Source organism: Engystomops pustulosus, chromosome 2, assembly GCF_040894005.1.
Source record: "Engystomops pustulosus chromosome 2, aEngPut4.maternal, whole genome shotgun sequence".
In the NCBI taxonomy this organism is placed as follows: Eukaryota; Metazoa; Chordata; class Amphibia; order Anura; family Leptodactylidae; genus Engystomops; species Engystomops pustulosus.
In genome coordinates, this window is record NC_092412.1 from 61,391,715 (window position 1) to 61,415,087 (window position 23,373).

Genomic DNA, 23,373 nt, shown 5'->3' on the forward strand with positions numbered 1-23,373 from the left:
AGCTAGTTAAATATAAAGCCATTTTCTTAAAGGACATCTACCACCAGGATCAAGGATTGTAAAAAGCCTTTTTTTAAATAAAAAACAGTAAATTAGAAGTTAAAAGCAGAGCAGATCCTGCCAGAGAGGGCACACACCCTCTCTAGTGGTAGATGTCCTGATGTCAAAAATTATGGCATTCCATGTCTAGCTCTATATATATGATTGATTGTGCACAAACAAATTTGTAACCAAAGAATTGGAAGAGGAATAAGATTACCTCAGACAGTGGTGTAAGTATAACTACTAATGAGAAGGTGTTCTCATTGGTAGGTTGATAGGTATAATTCATGCTACACAGATACACAGAAAGTGTGGTCAATTATAAGGAGACGGTGTGGACTTTTGGCTCACATATCAAATTCACCCAAGATTTTACCCAAAATCGTAAAGAAATTGCAAAATGCAAGATCTATTTGATCCAGTTGAGAAAATGAACTGGCTCTCTTCCTTACAGAGCAAATATGGTCTGGAAAATAAACATTACTTTCCATACAGACAATTTAGCAGAATTTATTGCAGAGAAATTAGGAATGAAAGAGGCTTTAGAACACCTATGTTTGAGGCTCTCTTTGCTATAAAAATATCCAAGTCCTTAGGATGTGTTTATAATAAATTAAAAAACAACATGAAATAAGCCAAGAAGAATATATGGCAGTGCAAGAATGGAGGAAGGACATGGGAATAGCTTTACCAGAGGAAAAAATAAATAGTAAGTTGTTTAGAGGCACTAGACACGTGATAGAAGCAATAAAATCAGAGCATTGGAGGGGAATGCATTTTATTATAATAAATAAAGCTTATTACAACTTTACTATTCCTTTAGAAAAGTATGTTGAGGGCTATAAACAAAGTTAAGCATCACTTTTGCATTGCCTGTGGTTATGTAAGTTACTAATGGATAATTTAAAAATAGTGGAAGATCTGATATGGAAAACGGTGAGGATTAGGTCATGTCAAAATTGATGTATGGTTGTTATTCCATAATCATGAACTTCAAATACAAAGATGACCATGGTTTATGTAATACTGTTAGCTGTAAAGAAAACCATTTTTCTTAACTAAATTGATCATAAAGAGGACTATATTGTAGTGGACCCACTGGACCACCGCGGATGATGACGTAAGCCGACACCTGGGACCAGAGTGTAAGTGGTACCCAGTTTTCTCCAGAGCCCACGGCAAAGCGGGTGGAACTTGTTGCGGCGTGGTACCGCCAGGTGTGACTTTGTCCGCGGTGGTAGCCAAGGCAAGGTACATTAGGCAGAATCATAGTCGGGGACAGGCAGGAAGTCAGGACGGGCAGTACGGGATCAGAGTCGGGGCGTAGCAATAGGTCAAGGCAGGTGGAACAGGATCAAAGTCAATAGGAGAACAGAGAACGGGAATACAGAACAATAGCACGAGGCATACGACAAGCTTAATCTAAGACTGTGAGGCACAAAGACCCGGCAGGTTGTGTAGGGAGAGGCTGGTTCATAAGGGATTTTGAGAAATGGCCAGTGACAATTAACGGCGCGCTAGCCTTTTAAATCTTCTGAAGCCGGCGCGTTCCCATCCTAGGAGACAGGGACGCGCGCGGCTGACAGACCAGAGTCAGGAGCGGGGATGTGTAAGTTACTGCCGCGGGCCGCCAGGGCACAGGTGACCCCACAACCCAAGACATGGGTCGCGGGAGCACCTGCGACCCCCGTGACATATAGAGCAACTTAATAAAATTATGCGGATGGAATTATGAATTCATAAGAGAAATATGCAAATAGGTTTTCCAGGATGGGACTAGGAAAGCCACACCTCATTTGCTACTTTGGAAGGCAGCACCCTTACCATTAAGCATGACTTTTTGGAAGCCTAATGACATGATGTGGGATTAAAGCCAAACCAGAAGGAACAGATTCTCAACTGAAGACAGCGCTGATAAGACTTGAACTCACAATCTCCACTCTCTACCATGCCATCAAGATACAGTATAGTATCCACTAGACTATGGGTGGAGTCAGAGTGCAATGTCAAGCTACAACCCTTCCATGCTGGTGGCACTTCTTCCGGCTTAAATTGATATTCTGGTTTTGTTTTCCATATATACATACATTATCAAACCTATATTGCATGGAGTGCAGCATGCATCCCAAAAGAAACAAGTAATGCTGTCCTGAAAATGTACAATTGAAGTTGTACTGACTAAAAGACAGTGAGGAGCCCTGGAGGCAGAGTGCGGAAGGAAACCCCCATGTTTACTGCCTCAAGAATGTGGCTCAAGTGTTTCTTAGACAGAATGTGACAATTTCTCACGTCACCTGCTTCCTACTCTTCATGAGAACAGATGCCATGGGTTCTGCACTGATGAGGTTGTTCAGAAACTATTATTTGCTCTATCAGCAAAGCTCTCATAGAAATGGAAAATTGAATCCACCAAAGCAAGACTTACAGATGTTGCCTCCATACACTTACACTACAGAGAGTTATCATGTCTGGTTGACGGGTTAACACTACGTGGTAGTGTTTTCTAGTGACTCTCCTTTCTGACTGATAGGAGGAGGTCCTAATAGTGGAAGCTTATGAGGTTTATGTAGCATTTGGTGGTGCTCGAGTACATCCTTGATAGGTGCATAAGCTTAAAACGAAAAGATACAGTTCAGGGTAGTTAAAGTGGTTTTCTACTTTCATCGGGGTAGTTAAAGCAGTTTTGATGGAGTATCCACAGGTATCAACATTAATAGTAGGTTGTGAGAGCCACAACTTGTATGTATCTATGTATGTATATACAGGCAGTCCCGGGTTACATACAAGATAGGTTCTGCAGGTTTGTTCTTAAGTTGAGTTTGTATGCAAGTCGGAACCGTGTACTTTATTATTGCAACCTCAGTCAAAAATTTTTTGGTCTATGTGACAATTGGATTTTAAAAATGTTGGATTGTCATAAGAACCCGGATTAACAATAAATCTTAATTACAGGCACCACTGATAACTGTTATAGCTGCTTATTGTAGCCTATGACTAAAGTACAGTAAATGACCAAAATCCAGAGGTCCGTTTGTAAGACATTGACTCAACAACATAAACATGCAACATTCAATGTATGCATCTACTTTTATACTTCAATAAACCTATGGTTCTTATTAATGGACCTGCTCCTCCAGCTTTTATACTTGAGCCTACTCCTTCCTCATTCTGGCTCTAAGTAGTTATTCCCTCCCCTTTAGTCAACGCTGACAATACAGCAGGACAGTGCTACACCACTTCCTCATTAGTCTGAGGACATGGAGCAGGTTGTTCTTAGGCAGCACTCACAGGAGAGCCTTCAAGATGACGACTACCTGGATGTATTTTGGGAAACAAGTCCTGGATTTGTAAGTAATTTTGTCAATGAATCTGCTTATTGTGACTGCCTTCTCTATTCCACTCTCCTGGCTGATGTCTGTGACACTTGTCATGTTTCCACCTATACATAGCGTGCAGGAGCATACAATTTCTATATGGTTACTGATTTTTTTTATTTTTATTATTTATGTCTATTTAAATCTTTTTCTCAGATCTTATGACATTTTTCAAGTCTAGTAGAATTTTAAGTAATTATAAGTAAGCCAAACATTGCTATAACTAGTTCAGAATCTAGGTACAGCCTTATGTATCCTTATTATTATGTATTTTGTGCTTTTTTAAATGCCACATAATGTTTTTTCTATATATATATTGTCAACCTATGTAATTCCTGCATTCAAGATATGGTTGCTATATTTGACACCTCTCTTTTATTACTAGCTTTATGGCACATGGACTATGTATTACAACTCTGATACCACAGAACGTATATGTAGTTAGGTGGGCTATAGGGGCTTTGTTACCTGATTGATTTAGGATTTAAATACTCCTGCTAAGGGGAATTGGAACCATTGCGAGCATCCTGTTAATGTGATTGTTCAGTAATTGTATAGCCCTATTATTAATTGCCATCATACACGGAGTGACTTGCTTACTCTTTGTCGGTATTATTTAGCACTGTATAGTATTACTTATGTATTCTGCTTGATACAAGCTGTATGACAGCCTTATCATAGTTGCAATAATGAAACAGAAAGCAGAGGTGATTGTGAGGTGGAATGACTTTGTTAGTTACTTTATGGTATTTTTATCACTTTTCCTAAATGAAACAATATTGTACACGTTTAGATAGATTTAGATCCATATCCAATTTCTAAACCAAATTGTTTTCCATTGAGTGTATAGTTTCAAATGGGTTGTCTGGGTTGAAAAATGTGTACCTCTCGTCTCCCCTTGATTCTGGCACATTGTTTTCATCATTCCAGGTCCTTGTTTTACTGGCCTCACTGAACCAAGTTGAGGCCAGTGATAGGCTACAGCGGTAATGTAATGTTACTGTTGCTACATCCTCTATTTGAAAACATGGAGAAATTAGAGCAAATGACTACCATTATAGAAACCCAAGCCGGGTCCAAGGAGTCAAGGGGGCCTAGCAGCCCTGACTAGTAAGCACACAGTAGAATCAGTACTGAGAACAGTATGATCACCATTACTATATGTAACCTCTCTTACACAGTCCCCTTCTTCTGGTAAAAACATATTATAAGGTCAGGTAACCTGAATAATCCTTGTGTGACAAATTGTTTAATAACATGTAGAGCCTGGCAACAAGTGGTGATCCTATGTGTTTACAGTGCTGGGAATGGACTCCCATAGGTCTACGCAAGGCAACCACAGTTTTCCTAGGGACACCCGTGTAATGGGATCATTTTTATTTTTCAGATTCCACTGCTATTGGCCACAAGTTTGTCCATCTTGGAAAAGTCCATTAATTGTGTTCTCCCATACTTTATTAAAGCATACGAACATAAGAGAACATGACTGCCTTATGTTTGCCAAAGTAGCTATTACTTCAAGGGACGTGGCTGAGCACAGCATTACATGGTCCCCTTTTGACACTGCAGTTGCAATATGTCACACTGTTATGTGATTGGCTCAGAAGAAAGGTGCTTCCTCACACATCATTGTGTTACTTACTCTGTAACATGTTTGTATTTTTACTTAGGTCCATAGCTACCACCATGTTTAAATATTTGTTGCAGTTTTGTTATATGTAGGTTTTGTATTTTACATACAGAATAAAGAATATGCAGAATATATAGTACAGGGTGCCTGTAGGAATAAAATGCTTTATACCCCTAAGTAGGCAACACCCTTGCTATTCCCTAATTTACATAAAATATGCATCTTGAGGGCCCACTGGAGGATTCTCATGGAGAATACTGTAACTCCAGGGCTTGGGCCCCCTTTACATTATAAAACTGTCAGGGCCAATAACAGAGATCACAGTATTTACCCCCTGATGGCAGCCCCCCGGATGGATTGTGCATAATACAAATAAGAAGGGACATAAACTATTATGTATGTATATTTCTTAACACAATATAATTTATAGTTAGTATTTTTAAGAAGTTAATCCCTTACCAAGGTTCAATATCCATCTCTTCTCAGTTGACCCTGACATGACCCAGCCCCCATGTGTCTCTGACCTAATCACAAACAGCAGCACTATATAAGACAGGGAAAAATTGACCAGTATTGGTGAACCCTGTAGTTGGGAAACCATAAAATACTTACTTTTAGCTGCTGCAGGACCTTTGTGCTTTGTCTCTGCTTCTTGCTCATTTAACGCCTCTTGTCTCATACTATGTCAATAGATTTTTTTTTTATTATGTGATGCTTCTGTGAATGTCTGTCTGTATTGGGAGACCAAGACAGATTAAGAAGATATTTCAATTGTTGATTTAATATGTTTATGGCAGTAAAGCCCTGAGAAGTTTTTTTGTCTGAAAACAAAGATTGTTGTGTTTACTTGTACTTCTGATTTCTGCAAAGTTTGTTGGAAAGTTACTGACTGTTTAAAATCCTTTTTATCACACATGCAGCCTTTTATATATAGCTATAAAATATATTATGATTGCATGAGTTTCTCATTTGTAAGAAGGAATTGAAAAATAGCTAAGTAATTTGGCATTTCCATTGATTTTTGGACTTTCTCAAGTTCAAAATGCAATAAACAATAAAAATCCTGCAGCTTATCAGAATTACAGATATTACGATATCACCTCGTCAGAAATGTCAGTGTACTCTGAACCACTTACAGTATTCACTTGCAATGCTGTAAGAGAAATCTTACATGAGTCAGGCTTCAGGACGCTTTCCTACACCACTGTAGAAACACAGAGCTTATAGAGTATTACAATATATAGGACTGGGGCATATTATCAGTATCGTTCTTCCCAGTAGGCAATTGTGGGCCTGTACTGTACCTGGGGTATCTGGTTACAATGCAGGAATGGGAGTGTAGAGGGATCATATTATACACTATTAGGAACACAAGTGTTAATTGTATAGAAGTGGAAGCACAGGGAGTTAAAGTATATTGGAGAGAGATGGGAATGTATGCTATGTTAGCATACATTATTGGGGGTTATTATGGGGATCACAATTGATGAGTATCGCAAAGAGAAAGGTTTTTTTTTTTTTAACTTTTGTATATTATGATTATTGTTGAAAATATTTCGGGCTTTAAGGGAGGCATATCCAGACCAGTGCTTAGGACTATGTGATCTGTAAATATATCTCTCTGCAGAGTTAGTTTTTCTATTGGATATGTTATGTATCCATGATTGAGGCTTCTGATCCAAATGGTAACTGTGTACATATAGACAAAATTGAAACATCCATCATATTTTGACAGTGATGACTTGACCACGTTATCATTAATTATTTTCCCATATATATATATATATATATATGTATATTTATATATATATTATTTTGAGATACAATATGGGGGTCTTTCTAAGGCCTATTTTATATTTCACAGTTGGCCCCTGTGTTAGTGATGGGAGGATATGGCAAGTTATTGATTTCTCATTTGGTTTATACTAAATGGTTAAATGGCGGAGATCAAGGTGGCTGGCTGTTAATCACAGCCTTCCTCCCATGGTTAATGGCAGGTACCTTTTCTAAATGTGATTTCTCAAAAAGGAACCATATCCTAGTCAGATACATGTTTTTGTTGTATATAATTTGCATGCCATTAACTTGATATGTGAAAATTCCCTTTAAAGATAATATGAAACTTGGTGGATTCTGGGAGATATCTGCAAGATGTGTAAATTCCACTGCTTTATCTCGTCACAATAATTTGACTCATCAGACCAGAGTTTTTCATGTAGACATGTATTAATGTAACAGACGTCACCATCCAGCACCATAAATGTAGATACATTACGCAGATTAGGTTGTAAACCAACATAAATAGATTGGGGTTGTACATTACCCTTTGATTGTAGCTTGTGACTGTTTTTTACAACTCATTGATGTTACTTTGTCTAAAATGTTTATAAAACCACAGAAGATTGTGGAATTTTCAGATGCGAAAAATTATGAAAATTTTTTTTCTAATCTGGATAGTCAATATCTTGATCTTGTGCAAATACTAAACATGTATAGGGGGTAACCAGTACTGGATAGTGACACCAGTGAGTGAGACCACCACCAAAAGCAATGTCGGTAGTCGATGGGTTTCCTGCTTCTGACACTTATGCACCTGAAGAGATACCTAACCTGGGGTTCTAACTACTGGGAATCCCAGTGATCATAAGAACAAGGGCTGCAACTTCCCCCAAGACAGCTCCACTGTCTTGTAAGGGACCTCTGGGATGGCTATCACCTGCAGTGATAGTTGAATTGCTAATTAAGCCAGAGTTAAAGTTATTGGACTTGTATCTGTTCTTTGGATAGGTTATATGGGGGTTATTTATCGTATGCTGGGAGTTATACATCACAATATGATAATTGTGTTAGATGAAATGAATGATACGATCTTAGGGATGAATTTGTTATTACTTAAGGATGGACACCATAAAGAAATCACAACAATTACCTGGTCTCCCAGAGATCAGGGGGGTCCGAACAGTAGTGGGAAGCAGACAATTCTTCCAGACCAGCTGTTAAAATAAGCATTTGTGTGCTTTAAAGTATTCTCCACTGGATACAAATACATTCTACTTGTTCTGCATTATAAGTGTGCATTTACATTAATGTGTGCTAGAGAGGAGGAGAGATGAGCGCTGCTCACCCCTTCCCTCTCCATAGGAAACAGTGTTGCATAGCCGTTCTTACGACCGTAGCTCTATCTTTTTTGCAACCACGGCACTGCATGGAGAGCACACAATGTGCTCACCATACTGCGCCCAGTGCCATATGCGTCTATGGGGACGTATATATGGCCACAAACTGGGGGCTGGCTATACGCCCCCACACAACCTTTGTGAATGGGGCCTAAAGCAGATCCATACATTATAGGGGCCCAAACACATTTCTTTGCTTTCTAAAGGAAATATCCAATTTGCCCAAAGACAAGAGCCTCAGATGTCCTGGTTCCCTTGGTTTATGAACCTAAAAACCCTGGCTCTTAAAGGGGTATTCTCATCTGGGCATTCACATTCAGTTTAATTAATCTGCCATATATAAACATTTCTTCAATTAGATGTTATTAAATAAAAATTACCTATGTGAAGATAATTTCTCATAAATGTAGTGATATGTTCCCTTAGAAACAAGACTGTGTCCTTGGATACGACCACCTCAGCTGGAGTGATTGCACAAAGAAGCAAAAGGTTTTTGTACATGTAATGTCCGGGAGTTGCTGCATGTCCCACAGTCGTCCTGTGGTAATGATTGCTGAATCCAGGTGGTCAAACAGGGCTCACTAGTGCATGTCAAAATGCCAAAATGTGAGGTGGTCATATCCGAGGAAGCTATCTCATTTTTAAGGGACAACGTGGCTACATTTATGAGAAGTTTTCTTCACACAGGAACATTTTTTTTAATGACACCCAGTTGAAGAAATGTTTACATATGGCAAATGAATTAAATTAAATGTGAACGGCCAGATTGGAATATCCCTTTAAGTCTTGGTGACATTAATTGGTTGTCAATTAAGTGAGATATTTACTTTAAAATATCAATAATATATGAAAAAACATACAATGTATGGCATTTATGCAAAAATGTAAACTTCAATGTACAATTCAATTAAATTATTTAAAGGAAAACTGTCAGCAGAAATTGACACAATATACCACTACTAGTATGCTGTAAAAAATCTAAGCACTTTGCATATCTTGTTCCTTCCATGGCCTTGTGTGGTGGCATCTTCCAGGGAATTAACTGGAAGAGAGACGTAAATTGGCTGTATAAAGTAGACGGAGGGTTAAGCACTGAAGTTAAGCTCTCTCCACCTAATAACACCCCCTCTGCTGTGATGGACATGATGCACTAGACTTATGTCCTTGTATATAAGGGCATCCGTTATACTAGAAGGGACTTTCTGAGACTGGGAGATCTTGACAGTAGTTCTCAGTGCTAAACTCTGACAATATACAACTAATTTCCCTCTTACTTCAAATTAGGTTTTCTGGATGATGCCAACACACTGGGTCATGAAAGAAAAAGGTGATGTGGAGGTTAATGAAAGACTTTGTGGTACTCTCCGAAAATATACAGTATATGATTGGGGCAGTTACTTTGCTAAATTTGGTAAATTGCTGTTTTGTCATTTAATATTATCGCATTTAAAGGGCTTATCCAGGTTTAAGACGCAACTAAGGGCCGGGCTGGGGTGGGCTATTAAAAAAAATAAATAAATGTGTACTTACCTCCTCTGGTGCTGCTAATGTCCAGCAGGGGCACAGAAGCCGCGCACAGGGATTTTCCGGCCGGCAATGTGGCTGGCTCCTCCCATCCGTCCCTATCCCTAGCATTGTAGAGCACTGGGAGATGGTGGCGGATGGGACCTTCCGGACGCCCGCAAGCTCCCTGTGCGCCCCTGTATACAAACCGGTGCACAGATCAGACAGACCGTGGCACGGGACATCAGCAGCACCAGATGAGGTAAGTTCTCATTTATATTTTTTAAAATATACCGCCCTAGCCTGGCCCTAAATAATTTCTTAAACTCCGATAACCCCTTTAAGTATGAAAACTAACAGAAATTGATAAAACTCTGTGCATTGAAGGACAGAGAATGTTATGTGTTCAGATGTTCAGAATGTTAGGTGTAGCTTCTTGAAAGTCAGATGACTACGAAAAAATAGCCATTGTTTCATTTTATTCATAACCTCGAGTTACAAAACTTTGTCCATGTGATCAGGTTGGCTATGTCTGACGTTGTTTCACCTTCTACGCCCCAAACTGTAATGCAATCAGTAGACTGAAAAGTCGTCTGGCAGGTTCCTACAGTATATCAATTACATGTTCTGACAACAGTATTTGGCTTACATTGTTGTACTCAGTATATCCCATTACTTTATGTTTTTTTTGTATGTTATACATTTCAGATCTCTGAGGACCAGAGTTCGCTGACCACCAGCAGTTTGTCATCATCATGTAGCAGTTTAAGCAGTCCCAGCATTGATGTAGACAAACCAAGACTCTCCTACACCAGGTCTATGGTCCTATCCCATTCACAGAGACCTAGGGTAAGTTTTTCTTCTCCGTGGAGAAATGTTTGTGGTCTGAATCCTTGGAGACAGATACGTCACTTAGATGTAGACACAAAATTGTAATGGTCAAAATCGCTTGCAAAGTTTGTCAATTTTTTTTAGGTGCAGTGGAACAATGAAAATATTATTTTTAATTGACTTGACTTATTTCAAGTTAGTTAAATGTAAAGTGCTCCATCGGTTGTCATTAGCATTTGTACATAGACAACACAAGTGTTTCCAGATAATGAAGATGGAAGCAAGATGAAAAGGGGGGAGGGGAGTACCCTGAAAATCTTAGTATTAAGGGAAAAGCATAAAGCAGTATAAAACATTACTTCTAGGATTTTTGGGGGCTAACCCTGGAAGGTGTAAGATACAAAATATGACATATTCACCTATCCTCAGCACTTCGTTCCAGAGTTGTGGTCCCTGTTCCATCAGCTTAAAGTGATCAGACTCCTTTGTCCTGTGGCCAATCACTGACTGTGCTGTGTCATTTCTGACACATGTGATTGATTGCTGCTGTCAGAGATTCCCCACTTGTGGTCCAGCAAGAACTGGAAGCAGGAGGGGGTGGGCCTGTGCCACTGAAGCAGAGAGCCAAGGATATTTTTTTTTCTTAATTCCCCTTGTATGAGTTTTTTGTTTAGCTCAAAATCCTTGTAAAAATTGCACAGATATGCAGTCAATTGGCTCTCTGTGGATATGTATGATATATGATGTATTCATGCTAACAGTTGAGTCTTCTCTAATACTACTTTTTGCACAGTGGCTGAGTGGGTAGCACTACTGCCTTGCAGCGCTGGGGTCCTGGGTTCAAGTCCCACCCAGGTCATCATCTGCAAAGAGTTTGTATGTTCTCTCCGTGTTTGCGTGGGTTTTCTCCCACACTCCAAAAACTATACTGTTAGGTTGTTTAGATTGTGAGCCCCATGGGGACAGGGACCGATTTGTCATGCTTTGTGAAGCACTGCGTAATCTGTAGGCGCTATATAAATAAAGAATTATTATTATTATTCACCCTAATGAAAATATTTTGGTAAAGCTGAGTGATAGAGCTGAGTATAAAAGTGTTATGTAATGCAGTGGAGAAATTTCTGTTGAAGCAAACCAATTAAATTCTCCAAATAAATGTACTTTTTATGCTTATAAAATGTTTCAGTATATTACTGCATTTTTATTTTGCATATATTTTCATTATTTCTTCCCATTTTTGCAGCGGAGTCACAGAAGGAACCTGTCACATCACATGGTTGAAGATTTTAATAATGCAAACTTGAATTCTGATCTTAAGCTTACTCCAGTAACAGTTCTGGATGTTCCCCATGTAAGTATTTACATGTCTTTATCCATGGTCATTGTTCAAGAAGTATTGTATTACATGCTTTGTTTGGTTTTATGGAATTATGATGAATAGGATCAACAGATACTAGAAAACTGGTGTTGTACAACGTAACCTAAAATGTAACATAGTATAAAGGCTTATGCAAATGGCTGTAGTAAGGTTACATATAGTTATGGAGCTGGAATAGAGGTTCACTGGACCTCTCCTGCTTCAATGAAAGAATTATGGCACGCTCCATTGCACCATAGGATTACCTTAGTTCATGGGGGGAATTTACTGTGTGCCAGTGATTGATATACAAACTCAGCTTCTCCCGCCACACTGGATATATCTAGATGCGCCACCCTGTTGATATAACCAGTGGCTGGTAAAGTTCCAGGTGCTGGCTATAGCTGGTACACAGGCACAGGGCAGGAACGCACACCCTCCCCCCTTTACACCCTTCCATTCCCAATTGCTTGCACATATATATAAACGAGGACCAGCTTACTCATATAAGAGTCTTTATCTTTGCATGGATCTCCTCTCTCCTCAAGATGTATAACTTCCATAAAAATAATTATTTATTTTTCTGCCAATTGCTTGTACACCAGAAAATCTGCCCATGTAGTCCCACTGAATTTACATGTTTAAATATTAAAAGGAATTTTACAGGCAGGGTAACAAAAAAAAAAATTACTTACTTGGCTCTGGTTACTGATTGCAGCGCCAAATTAGTCTCCTGACTTGGTCAGAAGTCCCAGGGTTCACATGATTGTTGTCACGGGGCTCCTGTGCCCTGCCAGCGCCCCCGCCACACACTTGTCCCCATTCCTGTTCCGGTTCCCGCGGCTGGCTTGCAAAGATTTAAATGGCCAATGCATCGCTGATTGGTACTGGCCATTCCAGGATATAGTTAAAAGCCGGCCTCTCCCAGTAATCCCTGCTGGATCTTTGTGATATATGCCTCTAAGAAAGCTTGTATTGTTGCTCTGTGCCTGTTTATTGATTTCCTGTTGTGACCCCGGACCTGTTCCCGTTTACACTCCTCTGCTGCCAGCCCTCACATTCCGCTCTGCCTCTGACGTTGAACCCGTACCCACCTGCCCTTACCTCCTGCCTGTCCCTGACCACGAGACTGCCTTCCGTTTTTGTACCTCGCCTTGGCTGCCACCGGGGACAGGTCACACCTGTGGAACGACCTGGTGGTACCCGGCCGCAAAAAGGGCAACCCGCTTTCACCCGGCGGGCTCTGGTGAAAACCGGGCGGCACTTAGATTTCGGTCCCAGGTGTCAGCTTACGTCATCGTCCGCGGTGGTCCAGTGGGTCCACTACCCCTGGAGCCTGACAACTGTCTTCGGCCAATAAGCAGCCTTAGCAGCCCTCAGGGCATAACTTGTGCATAATTCTTATTTTAAAACAATTGAGTGAACACCAAGTTATTTTAGCAAATTTCAAACTGTTTACAGTCAAGGCTTTGTAAGTTAACGTGAGTGCAAAGACATTTATATAGTGAGTTCCTATTTTCAGAAAGTAATACCCTTACTTGTCCTTGTCCAGGAGGTGGAGAAGGCCGGCCAATTAAACAAGACTAAAATAGCAGAAGGTGGAAGAAAGCTGAAGTAAGTTAAAGGATTACACAATAACAGCGCTATAGAGTCATATAACCCTACAGTTACATACAGAGTGAAGCGACTTCAGGTATTTCCTTCTTGCTGTTTATATTGTGCCTATAGATACTTGAAGTGGAATACACAATGTTCTGCAGTACTTAAAGTTGTTGACTAGTACTTTGTACTTAGGATTTAAAGTCTCCTGTGTAAAAAGAGTCTCTACAGATCCGTGTATTATACAATGTGATTTTTTTGTCATTTATTGCAGGAAAAATTGGACAACATCTTTAGTAGTTCTGACAGGAAACAGCTTAGTATTTTATAAGGATCCAAAAGTTCCGGCCCCACCTGGTTGGGTAAGTCTTATATATAAGTGTACATAAGTTTACATCATAATTTGAATTGGGATTTTCTGTTTTATCATAGACACATAAAAACAGAATCAAATACATTGGTATATGTCATGTTATCCATTGTTTTATTGGCGAAAATAGAAGTTGTGTAGAGGAGATTTGCCAAATTACATTGTGTTAATAATATTCGTGTTAACATTGTGTTTTGTAAATGTGAAATTAAGGCAACGTTCATGCAATGTTGACACAATGCTGTTAGACAAATCTTCTCTCCACAGCTTTTAAATTTCATTACAAAATGCAATATAAACACCACGTGTGACCGATTTCAATTTGACACCAATCGTATGGCCAGGATACTCTTAGGCAGCTTTCACACTTTAAGGGGGGGGGGGGGTGTTTACACAGTGCAAGCACAATTGGATTGTGTTTACAATGTGTTAACAAATGCAATATGTTAACACAGTGCAAATGTCTAACACCCTTGCAGGTATATAGTAGCGAATCAATAAAAAATTTATACCTCATTTCCTGAAAATTTGTAAATGTAAGCTTCAATGCATAAAGTTAGTAATTTAATGAATCCAAAAATGAAAAATAGTTAAAAACTATGTTTAGATGATAATTCTATTTGTTAACTTCACTAGTCTCACTTGCTAAACCTCCTTATCTATAAATGTTGTCATTGTTTCAGAAACCGTCTAATAGTAAGCCTGAGAGCAGCATGGACCTCCGAGGCGCCTACATAGACTGGGCTCAAGACATGTCTAGCAAAAAGAATGTCATTCATGTAAGTAACCAGACACAATAACAAGCCTTAGACAAGCCTTCTCCAAGAAGGAGCCTTAATGTCCCTACTGAAAAGGAGCTCACTCTGTGAATCAAGCTATTCTTAACATGGTTCCTAGGTCATAAAACTTACACATGTTAACAAAATTGTTGGTACCTCTCATTTAATGAAAGACAATCCCACAATAGTCACAGAAATAACTTACGGTAAATCTGAAAATAAATTGAATTAATATGAAAATTAACAAATGAAAGGCAGACATTGCTTTTCAACCATGCCTCAACAAAAATATAAAATGTAAAAAGAATAAAACTCATGAAACAGGCCTGGACAGAAATGATGGTACCCCTGAAAAAAATATGAGCAACGTTATTAGCACTTATTAGCATCACAGGTGTCTACAATGTTGTGATCAGTCAGTGGGCCTGTATATTGGTCTACAGCTACACATTATTCAGAAATGTAAGATCTATGGGACTGTAGCCAACCTCCCTGGACATGGCCGCAGGAGGAAAATAGACGACAAATCAAAGAGACAAATAATACGAATGGTAACAAAAGAGCCCAAAAAACTTCTAAAGAGATTAAAGGTGAACTTCAAGCTCAAGAAACCTCAATGTCAAATTGCAACATTCGTTGTTTTTTAAGCTAAACTGGTCTTGGGAGATGACCAAGGAGGACACTATTTCTGAAAACAAATTATAAAAAACAAGACTGGGATTTGCAAAACTACATGTTGACAAGCCACAAAGCTTCTGGGAGAATTTCCTATGGACAGATCATCATAGTATATAAGGTGGGAAAAAGATGCCAATAAAGAAATCAAAGTCCCATCTTTAAGAATTGAACATGTACATAGAGTTCGCCATAACAACCTCCTGCGGCAGAGAGTCCCATAGGCTCTTACAGTAAAGAATTCTTGACTGGTGTCCAAAACTGTACACAATATACCATGTGTGATCTGACCAGTGGTTTTTATAAGGGCATGAGAATCATGAGAATCTTTTCCTCTCTTGATACATCTCGTAATTTTATCTTTAGCAGCAGCTGTCTGGCTCTGGTCAATAAATATAAGTTTACCATCCACCAAGTCTGCTGCAGTTTTACCAAGTCATTGACTGTTTAGAACATTACTGTACTTTTTGTTTCCATGGGACAAGTGCATAACCAGGCCCGGCGCCAGCACCCGGCAAACCCGTGCAAGTGCCGGGGCCCCGGGCTACTGGAGGGGCCCCCGACCAGCGCAGCATAGAGGCAGAATCTAAAACTCACCTGTCCCGGTTCCCACGATGCAGCGCTCCGCAGGGTATGCGACGGCTCTGAAGCCGGCGCACATGATGACGTCATCGGATCACGTGTGCCGGCGCGTACGGGAGGCCCAGGCCGAAGACAGAAGACAGCTGCAGGCGCTGCTCCGGGGGAACCAGGAAAGGTAAATTCTTTCTTTTTCAGTGTGTCATCAGGGAGAGGGGGGATGGAAGGGGTCATTGTGTCATCAGGGAGAGGGGGTAGGGAGGGGGTCAGTGTGTCATCAGGGAGAGGGGGGAGGGAGGGGGTCATTGTGTCATCAGGGAGAGGGGGGAGGGAGGGGGTCAGTGTGTCATCAGGGAGAGGGGGGAGGGAGTCATTGTGTCAGCAGGGGGGGTCATTGTGTCAGCAGGGGGGGGTTCAGTGTGTCCGGAGGGGGGGGGGGTTCAGTGTGTTCGCAGGGGAGGGGGGGCAGTGTTGCCCTTGGGGGCGGCCCACGGAGGGGCCCACTGAGGCTCTGTCGCCCAGGGGCCCACTAAAACCTGGAGCCGGCCCTGTGCATAACCTTACATTTATCTATATTAAATCTCATCAGCCATTTCTCAGCCCATTAATCCAGCCTCCACAAATTCGTCTTTAATGTTATACTATTGTCCTCGGTATTAATTACTGTACACTTCTTAGTATCATCTGCAAATATTGAAACTTCACTGTGTGTGACATCCCCCCCGCCAGGGGCCTAGCCTTTTGGGGCTTGGGGGCAGCTGGTACTTCCCTTTAGTACCTGAGTGGCTGTCTGAACACGGCCTAGCGCCTGGTCGATGGAGCGCCCTTGATGTTAGCAGCTTTACACAGGGGGATCACTAGGAGACAAGGGATGTCAACCATAAAACTTACAGTTTCTTTTATTCCAGAACAAGACAACGGCAACAACAGCAGAGAACAGTTCAACTGATTCATGGTTGCTGGTTGGAAGGTGTCCGGCAATAGTTGCTCAAAGCCTGGTTTAGGTAGATTCAGGCTGTAGACATGGAGCTGCTATGCAGTACTCCAATGCAGGCTCTGGTTTGGGCTCGGAGACCTGCAGGCCTTAGTTGTAGGCTATGTGTCTGGGCAGCAGGCCTCAGACACACGTGCTTCTTATTCCATCCTGGGCAAAAAGAGAGAGAGTGCAGAACTTTCCACCCCAAGGGCTTTTATAAACTCCATTTGTAAGGTGGCAAGCTCATTATCCAACGAGCACCTTTCTTACATAGGTTACCAACAATAAATTCTATTGGTCAATAATGATAACACTCCTTCCCAGGCAGATGGTTAGCGGCTGCAATACCATTTATAGACACTGGAGGGTAGGTGCTGCCCAGTATCATAAAGCTTGGTCTTAGTCGCAGGTCATGGATCTTGCAACAGGATAATGATCCAAAACACCAAGCTAAAAACATCCAAGAATGGCTAAGAGGAAAACATTGGACTATTCTGATGTGGCCCTCTATGAGCCCTGACCTAAAACCTATTGAGCATCTTTGGAAGGAGCTTAAGCATGCCGTCTGGAAAAGGCAGCCTTCAAACCCTAGACACTGGAACAGTTTGCTCACAAGGAGTGGGTCAACATACCTGCAGATAGGTGCAGACAGTTTTGTTTGATTTCTGTCCAGGCCTGTTTCATGAATTTTATTTTATTTTTTTAATTTCCTTTGAAGCATGGTTAAAAACAATGTCTGACTTTCATTTGTTCTTTCAATTTTATTTATTTTTGCTTTTGTCAAATTTAAGTTATTTCTGTGCCCATTGTGGGTTGAGGAGTACCAACAATTTTGTACTTATTTGTTATATTTCACTGGTATATTACAGCATTAGTTCAACAGTATATCAAGAGGGTTGAGGTACATCAATAACACATGCTTATATAAGGTGCCACTGCCTGATAAAGCACTGGGACGTGGGGACGGGTGGGTGTGCCACACCACCGGAAGCTGTGGGAGTGTAGATGCTATACATTTACTATGCTCCGGCGGAGATTAGAGCAAAAATCTTTGACAGTTCGGAGTTTGCAGCCATATACCCTAAGAGGTGAATATCGGCGCAGGACCACCGGCTAGGGTAATTTTAGGACTAGCATTCTAAACGCCAGTCTTAATAAACAAACATAAGAAGATTACCACAGTCACGGTGCCTGGACCTATGAGTAAGTGTCCCTGTTTTATCATTACTTGTTTTTGATGCTACATTTCCTTTAAACCATGTCTTCAAACTTGCTATAAGTGCCCGGTCACTAAAGCATTAGGATATGTGAAAATCAAAGAAAAAAAAAGGAAACCCCTTTAATGGAAATCTAGTATTAAAATCAAGCATTGATAAACCAGGGACACTTACTCATAGATCCAGCACCGTGACTGTGGTAATCTTCACATGTTTGTTATCCAGGGACATTTACTCATACATCCAGGCACAGTGACAATAGTAATCTTCTTATGTTTGTTATTCATGGCCCTCATTCTTCTAAAATGAACCATTAAAACTATGCTAATAAGTCAGATGGGCTGCAAGGGCATTTTCTAGAGCCCCTTCATGCCGCAGATTTTTATAGGCTGTTAGACTGTAACCTCTTCCCCCTCTCTCTGCCTGATGTCATCTCACTGCAGCATAAAAAGTTTCAGCACACAGTGGGAGAGGGTAGTGCCCATGCACAGTGTAATAGTCTGTGAATCTGGAGCATAGTAAAGCACCCAGAACCTTTCTGGCACATTAACATCATTTTAAAAGTTGATTGTAGAAGGAAGGAGGCCAGGAATACCAAATATAAGAAGATTACCACAGTCATGGTACATGGATTCATGTACTCTTTTTTTATCCATGCTTCATTTTGATGGTAGATTTCCTTTAAATGAAAACTACGAAGAACTATGAAAAAATAGCAAATCCCTTCCTTGATATATTTATTGCTGATGGCTATCTCTTAGTGCCTAGCATGCATCCAGTAATGGATTTTGTGAAACATACATCCGGACGGCTCCGTTTAATAGTGTACTCTCCTGTCTCTTGAGTGTTTGGTGGTCATGAAATACAGGAATTGATTTTTTATTTCTCTCCATAACCTGGCTTTGACCCAACTTCTTGATCTGTGCCCTCTGCAGCTCCGCATGGTAACGGGCAATGAGTTTCTTCTGCATTCTGACAAGGAGGGTGTCGTCCAGGAGTGGTATGATGCCCTGCAGAGAGTTATTGAGAGGCTGGTGAGTTCAATGAACTGCATTCATTACATTGTATTATCTGTTATTCTGCCTTAGAGTTTAGCTCTCAGGCGATAGTATACTCTACTATCATAATACAATATGCATCACTTGTCATAATTTATAGGTGGTCGTGTCAGAATTTGCCTAATGGGTGAGGTTTGTGATTTGTGACATATTATAGTTTTAGTTTTTCTTTGCTATTTTATTTATTAATGCCTCATAATTCTAGAATTTGACATACCGGTAACCTTTTTTAAGGGAATGTAATAATGTAATACTTTAAATATAATAAAATATGTTTATAAAGTTGGATCATTTGTATAACTGCAATAATACATTTTATTTTCTAGTTTGTCAACTTTTTAAAAATTAGCTGTACTGTATTTGTCATGTTAGTAATACCGGGGCAGATTTTTAAATTACATTTTTAGGTAACTCTTAACAGCAGAAGTTGTGGTGCTTAGATCAACTGCACCAAAATCTGTAGCAGAAGGGGCAGATTTATTTTGCATTTTTTAACATCTGAGCATAATTTTCTGAATTGAAACCAGCAGCTGGGTGACATACACTTGGGTACCCACATAGGCTGGCTCAGCTGCAAATGTTGTGTTGCTGGTTTCTGTCTAGCTTTGTTGGTTTAAATATATATATTTTTTTGTAGGAGCGAGAAAATCCATTGGAGGAAATGATTTTGAGGAGAGCCGGAAGTATGGAAATCCTAGATGGGAGTGGTGGTGAAGAAGAAAGCCCTCTAAAGACAAAGGATAGCCGCAAGTTTTCATGTATGTAGATAAATCAGATGATAATTAGCCAAGTTCTAGTCTAGAATTTAAAAGGAACTTGTCACCAGAGCTTTGGTGTCGGTAAGCCAAATTTCTGACTCCAACTCTGACTCCAACTTCACCAAAATGGTAACCGACTCCGACTCCACAGTCTTTTTTCCTGGTAATTCTTGCAGTGCTGAGATAAATGCAGCCATTCCTTCTCAGTGCCTGTTTCCAATGATCTGTAGTGGAGAAGCTTCACTACTGAGCATGTACATTAAGTGCAGCACCACTAATCTCACCTAAAAGCCTAAATCGGGAGTGCACAACCCACGGCCAACAAGCCACACGCAGCCTGTCAAGTTTTGTCCCTGCTGACAGTCAAGTGTCCACTGAGCGCTTCCATAACTGATAACTGATGGCAGCTTTCATTGGTGCAGGAGCCCGATAGCGGTGAGTGCAGCTGGGAAGTTCTCACCGCTCCCTAATATTATTTTTATCTGCTTTGGGGTATCCAGTATAATTGTCTGCCCTGAACTGCTTGGGTGGTATTTATTGCTGTACTATGGTAGTTGGTGATCTTAGGGTGCTGGTTATTGGGGCGGCAAGAAGTATGACAATGCAGCCTTCTGAACTGTAAAGGTTGTTCTCCCCTGGCTTAAAACCTTAGATAAGAAATAGAACTGACATTTAAAGAATCATTTTCCCAAATTCTGATGAAAAAATATCCAACATATACTCCATTGATCAAACTGTTCCATTTATTATATATTTGTAGAGTTGGACCGGTTTCTAACAACTCCATCAAAATAGCCACCGATCATGACTTCACAGCTTTGCCTGTCATTAGATTTTAATTAATTAAACTTCTAGTCCCCTCAGATAGGGTATGAAATGTTCTTTCTAGAATTCCCTCTTTGATTTCCTCCTGGCTATTTTTTTTCTGTATCTCTGTTTCTGTAGCTCACAGAACCACAATCTTCTTCTGAGAGATGAGATTCTTATCTTTAATTTGACAGTAAAAAGCAGGTTTCTAGGTACTATAGAACTAAAGATAGGGGCTTCTAAGATGATACTCCCCTACAGCCTCTTAGCTTGACTCATCACTGGCAAAATATGACACTACTCTGCTCATTTTTACATGACTTTGAAGAATAGTTTCAATTGGTAAATGGACAAGATTTCCCATACAAGAGGGAATTCTAGGGCGACTTTCACACTTGTGTTGCAGATCATGTCAATGCATGCAAAACTTACATTTTTGCCTGCAATTTTCATTAGTTTTTGCTAGGAGTCAGTAGCATTTTTGTTTTTTTCACGCAAAAGTAGAGGATGCTGAGATGCACCAAAAATTATCATGTGTGAGTGAAAAAAAATGGAAGTCCGACAAAACCCATTGAATCCAATGGATCAGAGTGTGGCAAGTTTCATGGGGGAAAGTCTAGTGACAGTGTCCCTTTATTTACATCACATGAAATCATAAAAGGCTAGGCATTGCAGAAACACCAGCAGCTAACCTTCAGCAATTTCAGCATATTGGATGAATACACACAGTAATGTAATGAGCATCTTATGAATGTTTTGTGCAACGTCTGGTATTTTTATTTATTTATTAATTTTCATTTTTTTTTCATTTCCCTAATGTTTCTTATTACAGTGTCCTGGGTGAGCAATAATGTAGGGGGATTTGACAGAAAAAAGGTAAAGCACAGGTTAAAGAAGATGTTATTGAAGAGGCCTCCCCTCCAGACTTTACAAGAGAAAGGTCTTATTAAAGGTTTGTATATAAGTGAATTCACTAAATTTCATAGATTTTCCAATCAAAATACACACAATGACACACGTACTACTTCGGATATAAGACAAAACAGTTTATAAATTATGGCAAATTATGGCTTATTTATAGAAAAAATGTAAAAAAAAGTACCGTGAAGCTGACAATGAAAATAATGTAAGACAGACAATTCATGTTCATGGAATATCCATTTTTATCTTTTGTAGATCAAGTATTTGGCTGCCGGTTGGATGGTCTCTGTTATCGAGAAAACAATACTGTCCCAAAATTTGTGCGACTTTGCATAGAAGCAGTAAATGAAAAAGGTAAAAAAGGAAACACTTTAGTGAAAGTTTTCTGTTCTTTATTTTTTCTTTAATGAGCTGAAATTCTGATAATAATAAAGAGGACCAATCGTTATTTTGTTTCTTTATCAGGACTGGATGTGGATGGGATTTACAGGGTTAATGGAAATTTATCCATCATACAGAAACTGAGATTCATTGTAGACAGAGGTAAGTGGTTTCAGTCCAAGTAGAATGAATTCCTTTAATTGAGGACATTCTGTTTCCTAGTGAACTGCATTTTTTGTATTTTACTTTTTTTGAGCGGACAAATAAGTCAAATGTGTCAGTCATCCCCAGCCCCAAACTGGGCGTCCTTGTATTATCCAAGTTCCCATAACTCATCAGTAGGCTGACCTGTTATCTTACAGAGAGGGCAGTAACAACAGATGGACGATACCTTTTCCCGGAACAGCTCACCCAAGGTAGATGTTTATGTCCTGATGCCAAGCCTGTGCCCGTCCCAGCTGTTGTGCCCAATAACACCACTGCCTCCTTGTCTGCAACATCTGCCTTTGTCTGGAAAATGTGTGTCTGAGAGTGCAGGGCTATTGCTGGCTTTGCTTTTGTTGTGTGTTAAAAAACATAGTTTTTTCTGTAAGACAAAAAATATTTTCTATTAATATGTTTACAGATAAGAATCCACATTTCAATTTTTGTTATATCTAAGGAGGATTCACCATATACAATATAATATATCCCAGGGATATACTATAATGGTCTGATTACGGGAGCATCACTGATCTACAGAAAGGGGCTCCATACACCTCTACTGCATCTCTCCCGTATGTCCAACACCACCCCAGCTACTGCTCCATCACTCCCCCATCCCTATTACTTACCATAGATGCCTCTACCACATGACACGTTACACAACAGGTACCGGGATTGATCAAGAAAACATACTATTCAAACTATATAGTGTTTCTTGTGTGTACAGTATTGCTGTTTTACCCATGTAACTTATTGTTGTGTTATATGTATTTGTGCTTTAAAAATATTTTTTTACAATGGCCTCTTATGCTCCAGCTTCTAACAATCTCTGCTTTGTCTATGATTATGATGCTTGCCCTCTTTTTCACGATTTGTGGGGGTCTCTAACTTTTGTTTGTGGAAAAACCCCTTTAGGGTGGTCTTAAGAAAAGAAAATAGGAATCTCAGGTGTGTCCATGCCTCCCATAGACTTTGGGAAGGCAAAATCACCTCCTATTAGACATTTATTACATATACAGTGAAAACACCTTAAGTGCCTGATTGACTGAATACAGATTGGGAAGCTACTAAGGTTTCATCCTTTTCAATATAATGTTAGTAATATAATATATTCACAATGCTTCTAAAACTGTAAA

General features: G+C 39.9%; 1 protein-coding gene across 4 annotated transcripts in view; it reads left to right on the top strand.

Moving 5' to 3' along the window:
- The window catches only part of ARHGAP9 (Rho GTPase activating protein 9), an 80,101-nt gene that overhangs the window by 39,063 nt on the left and 17,665 nt on the right, over positions 1–23,373 (top strand). For 2 of the 4 annotated variants that reach the window (XM_072134891.1, XM_072134893.1), the window contains 11 exons: positions 10,434–10,574; positions 11,800–11,907; positions 13,466–13,527; positions 13,787–13,874; positions 14,566–14,661; positions 19,044–19,142; positions 19,804–19,924; positions 21,564–21,683; positions 21,908–22,006; positions 22,118–22,195; positions 22,396–22,449. In XM_072134891.1, coding sequence (XP_071990992.1) covers positions 10,434–10,574; positions 11,800–11,907; positions 13,466–13,527; positions 13,787–13,874; positions 14,566–14,661; positions 19,044–19,142; positions 19,804–19,924; positions 21,564–21,683; positions 21,908–22,006; positions 22,118–22,195; positions 22,396–22,449 — 1,066 coding nt within the window. Of the gene's footprint in view, positions 1–3,257; positions 3,390–10,433; positions 10,575–11,799; positions 11,908–13,465; positions 13,528–13,786; positions 13,875–14,565; positions 14,662–19,043; positions 19,143–19,803; positions 19,925–21,563; positions 21,684–21,907; positions 22,007–22,117; positions 22,196–22,395; positions 22,450–23,373 lie in introns of those variants that run through there. The other 2 variants (XM_072134894.1, XM_072134892.1) reach the window with 2 other exon arrangements.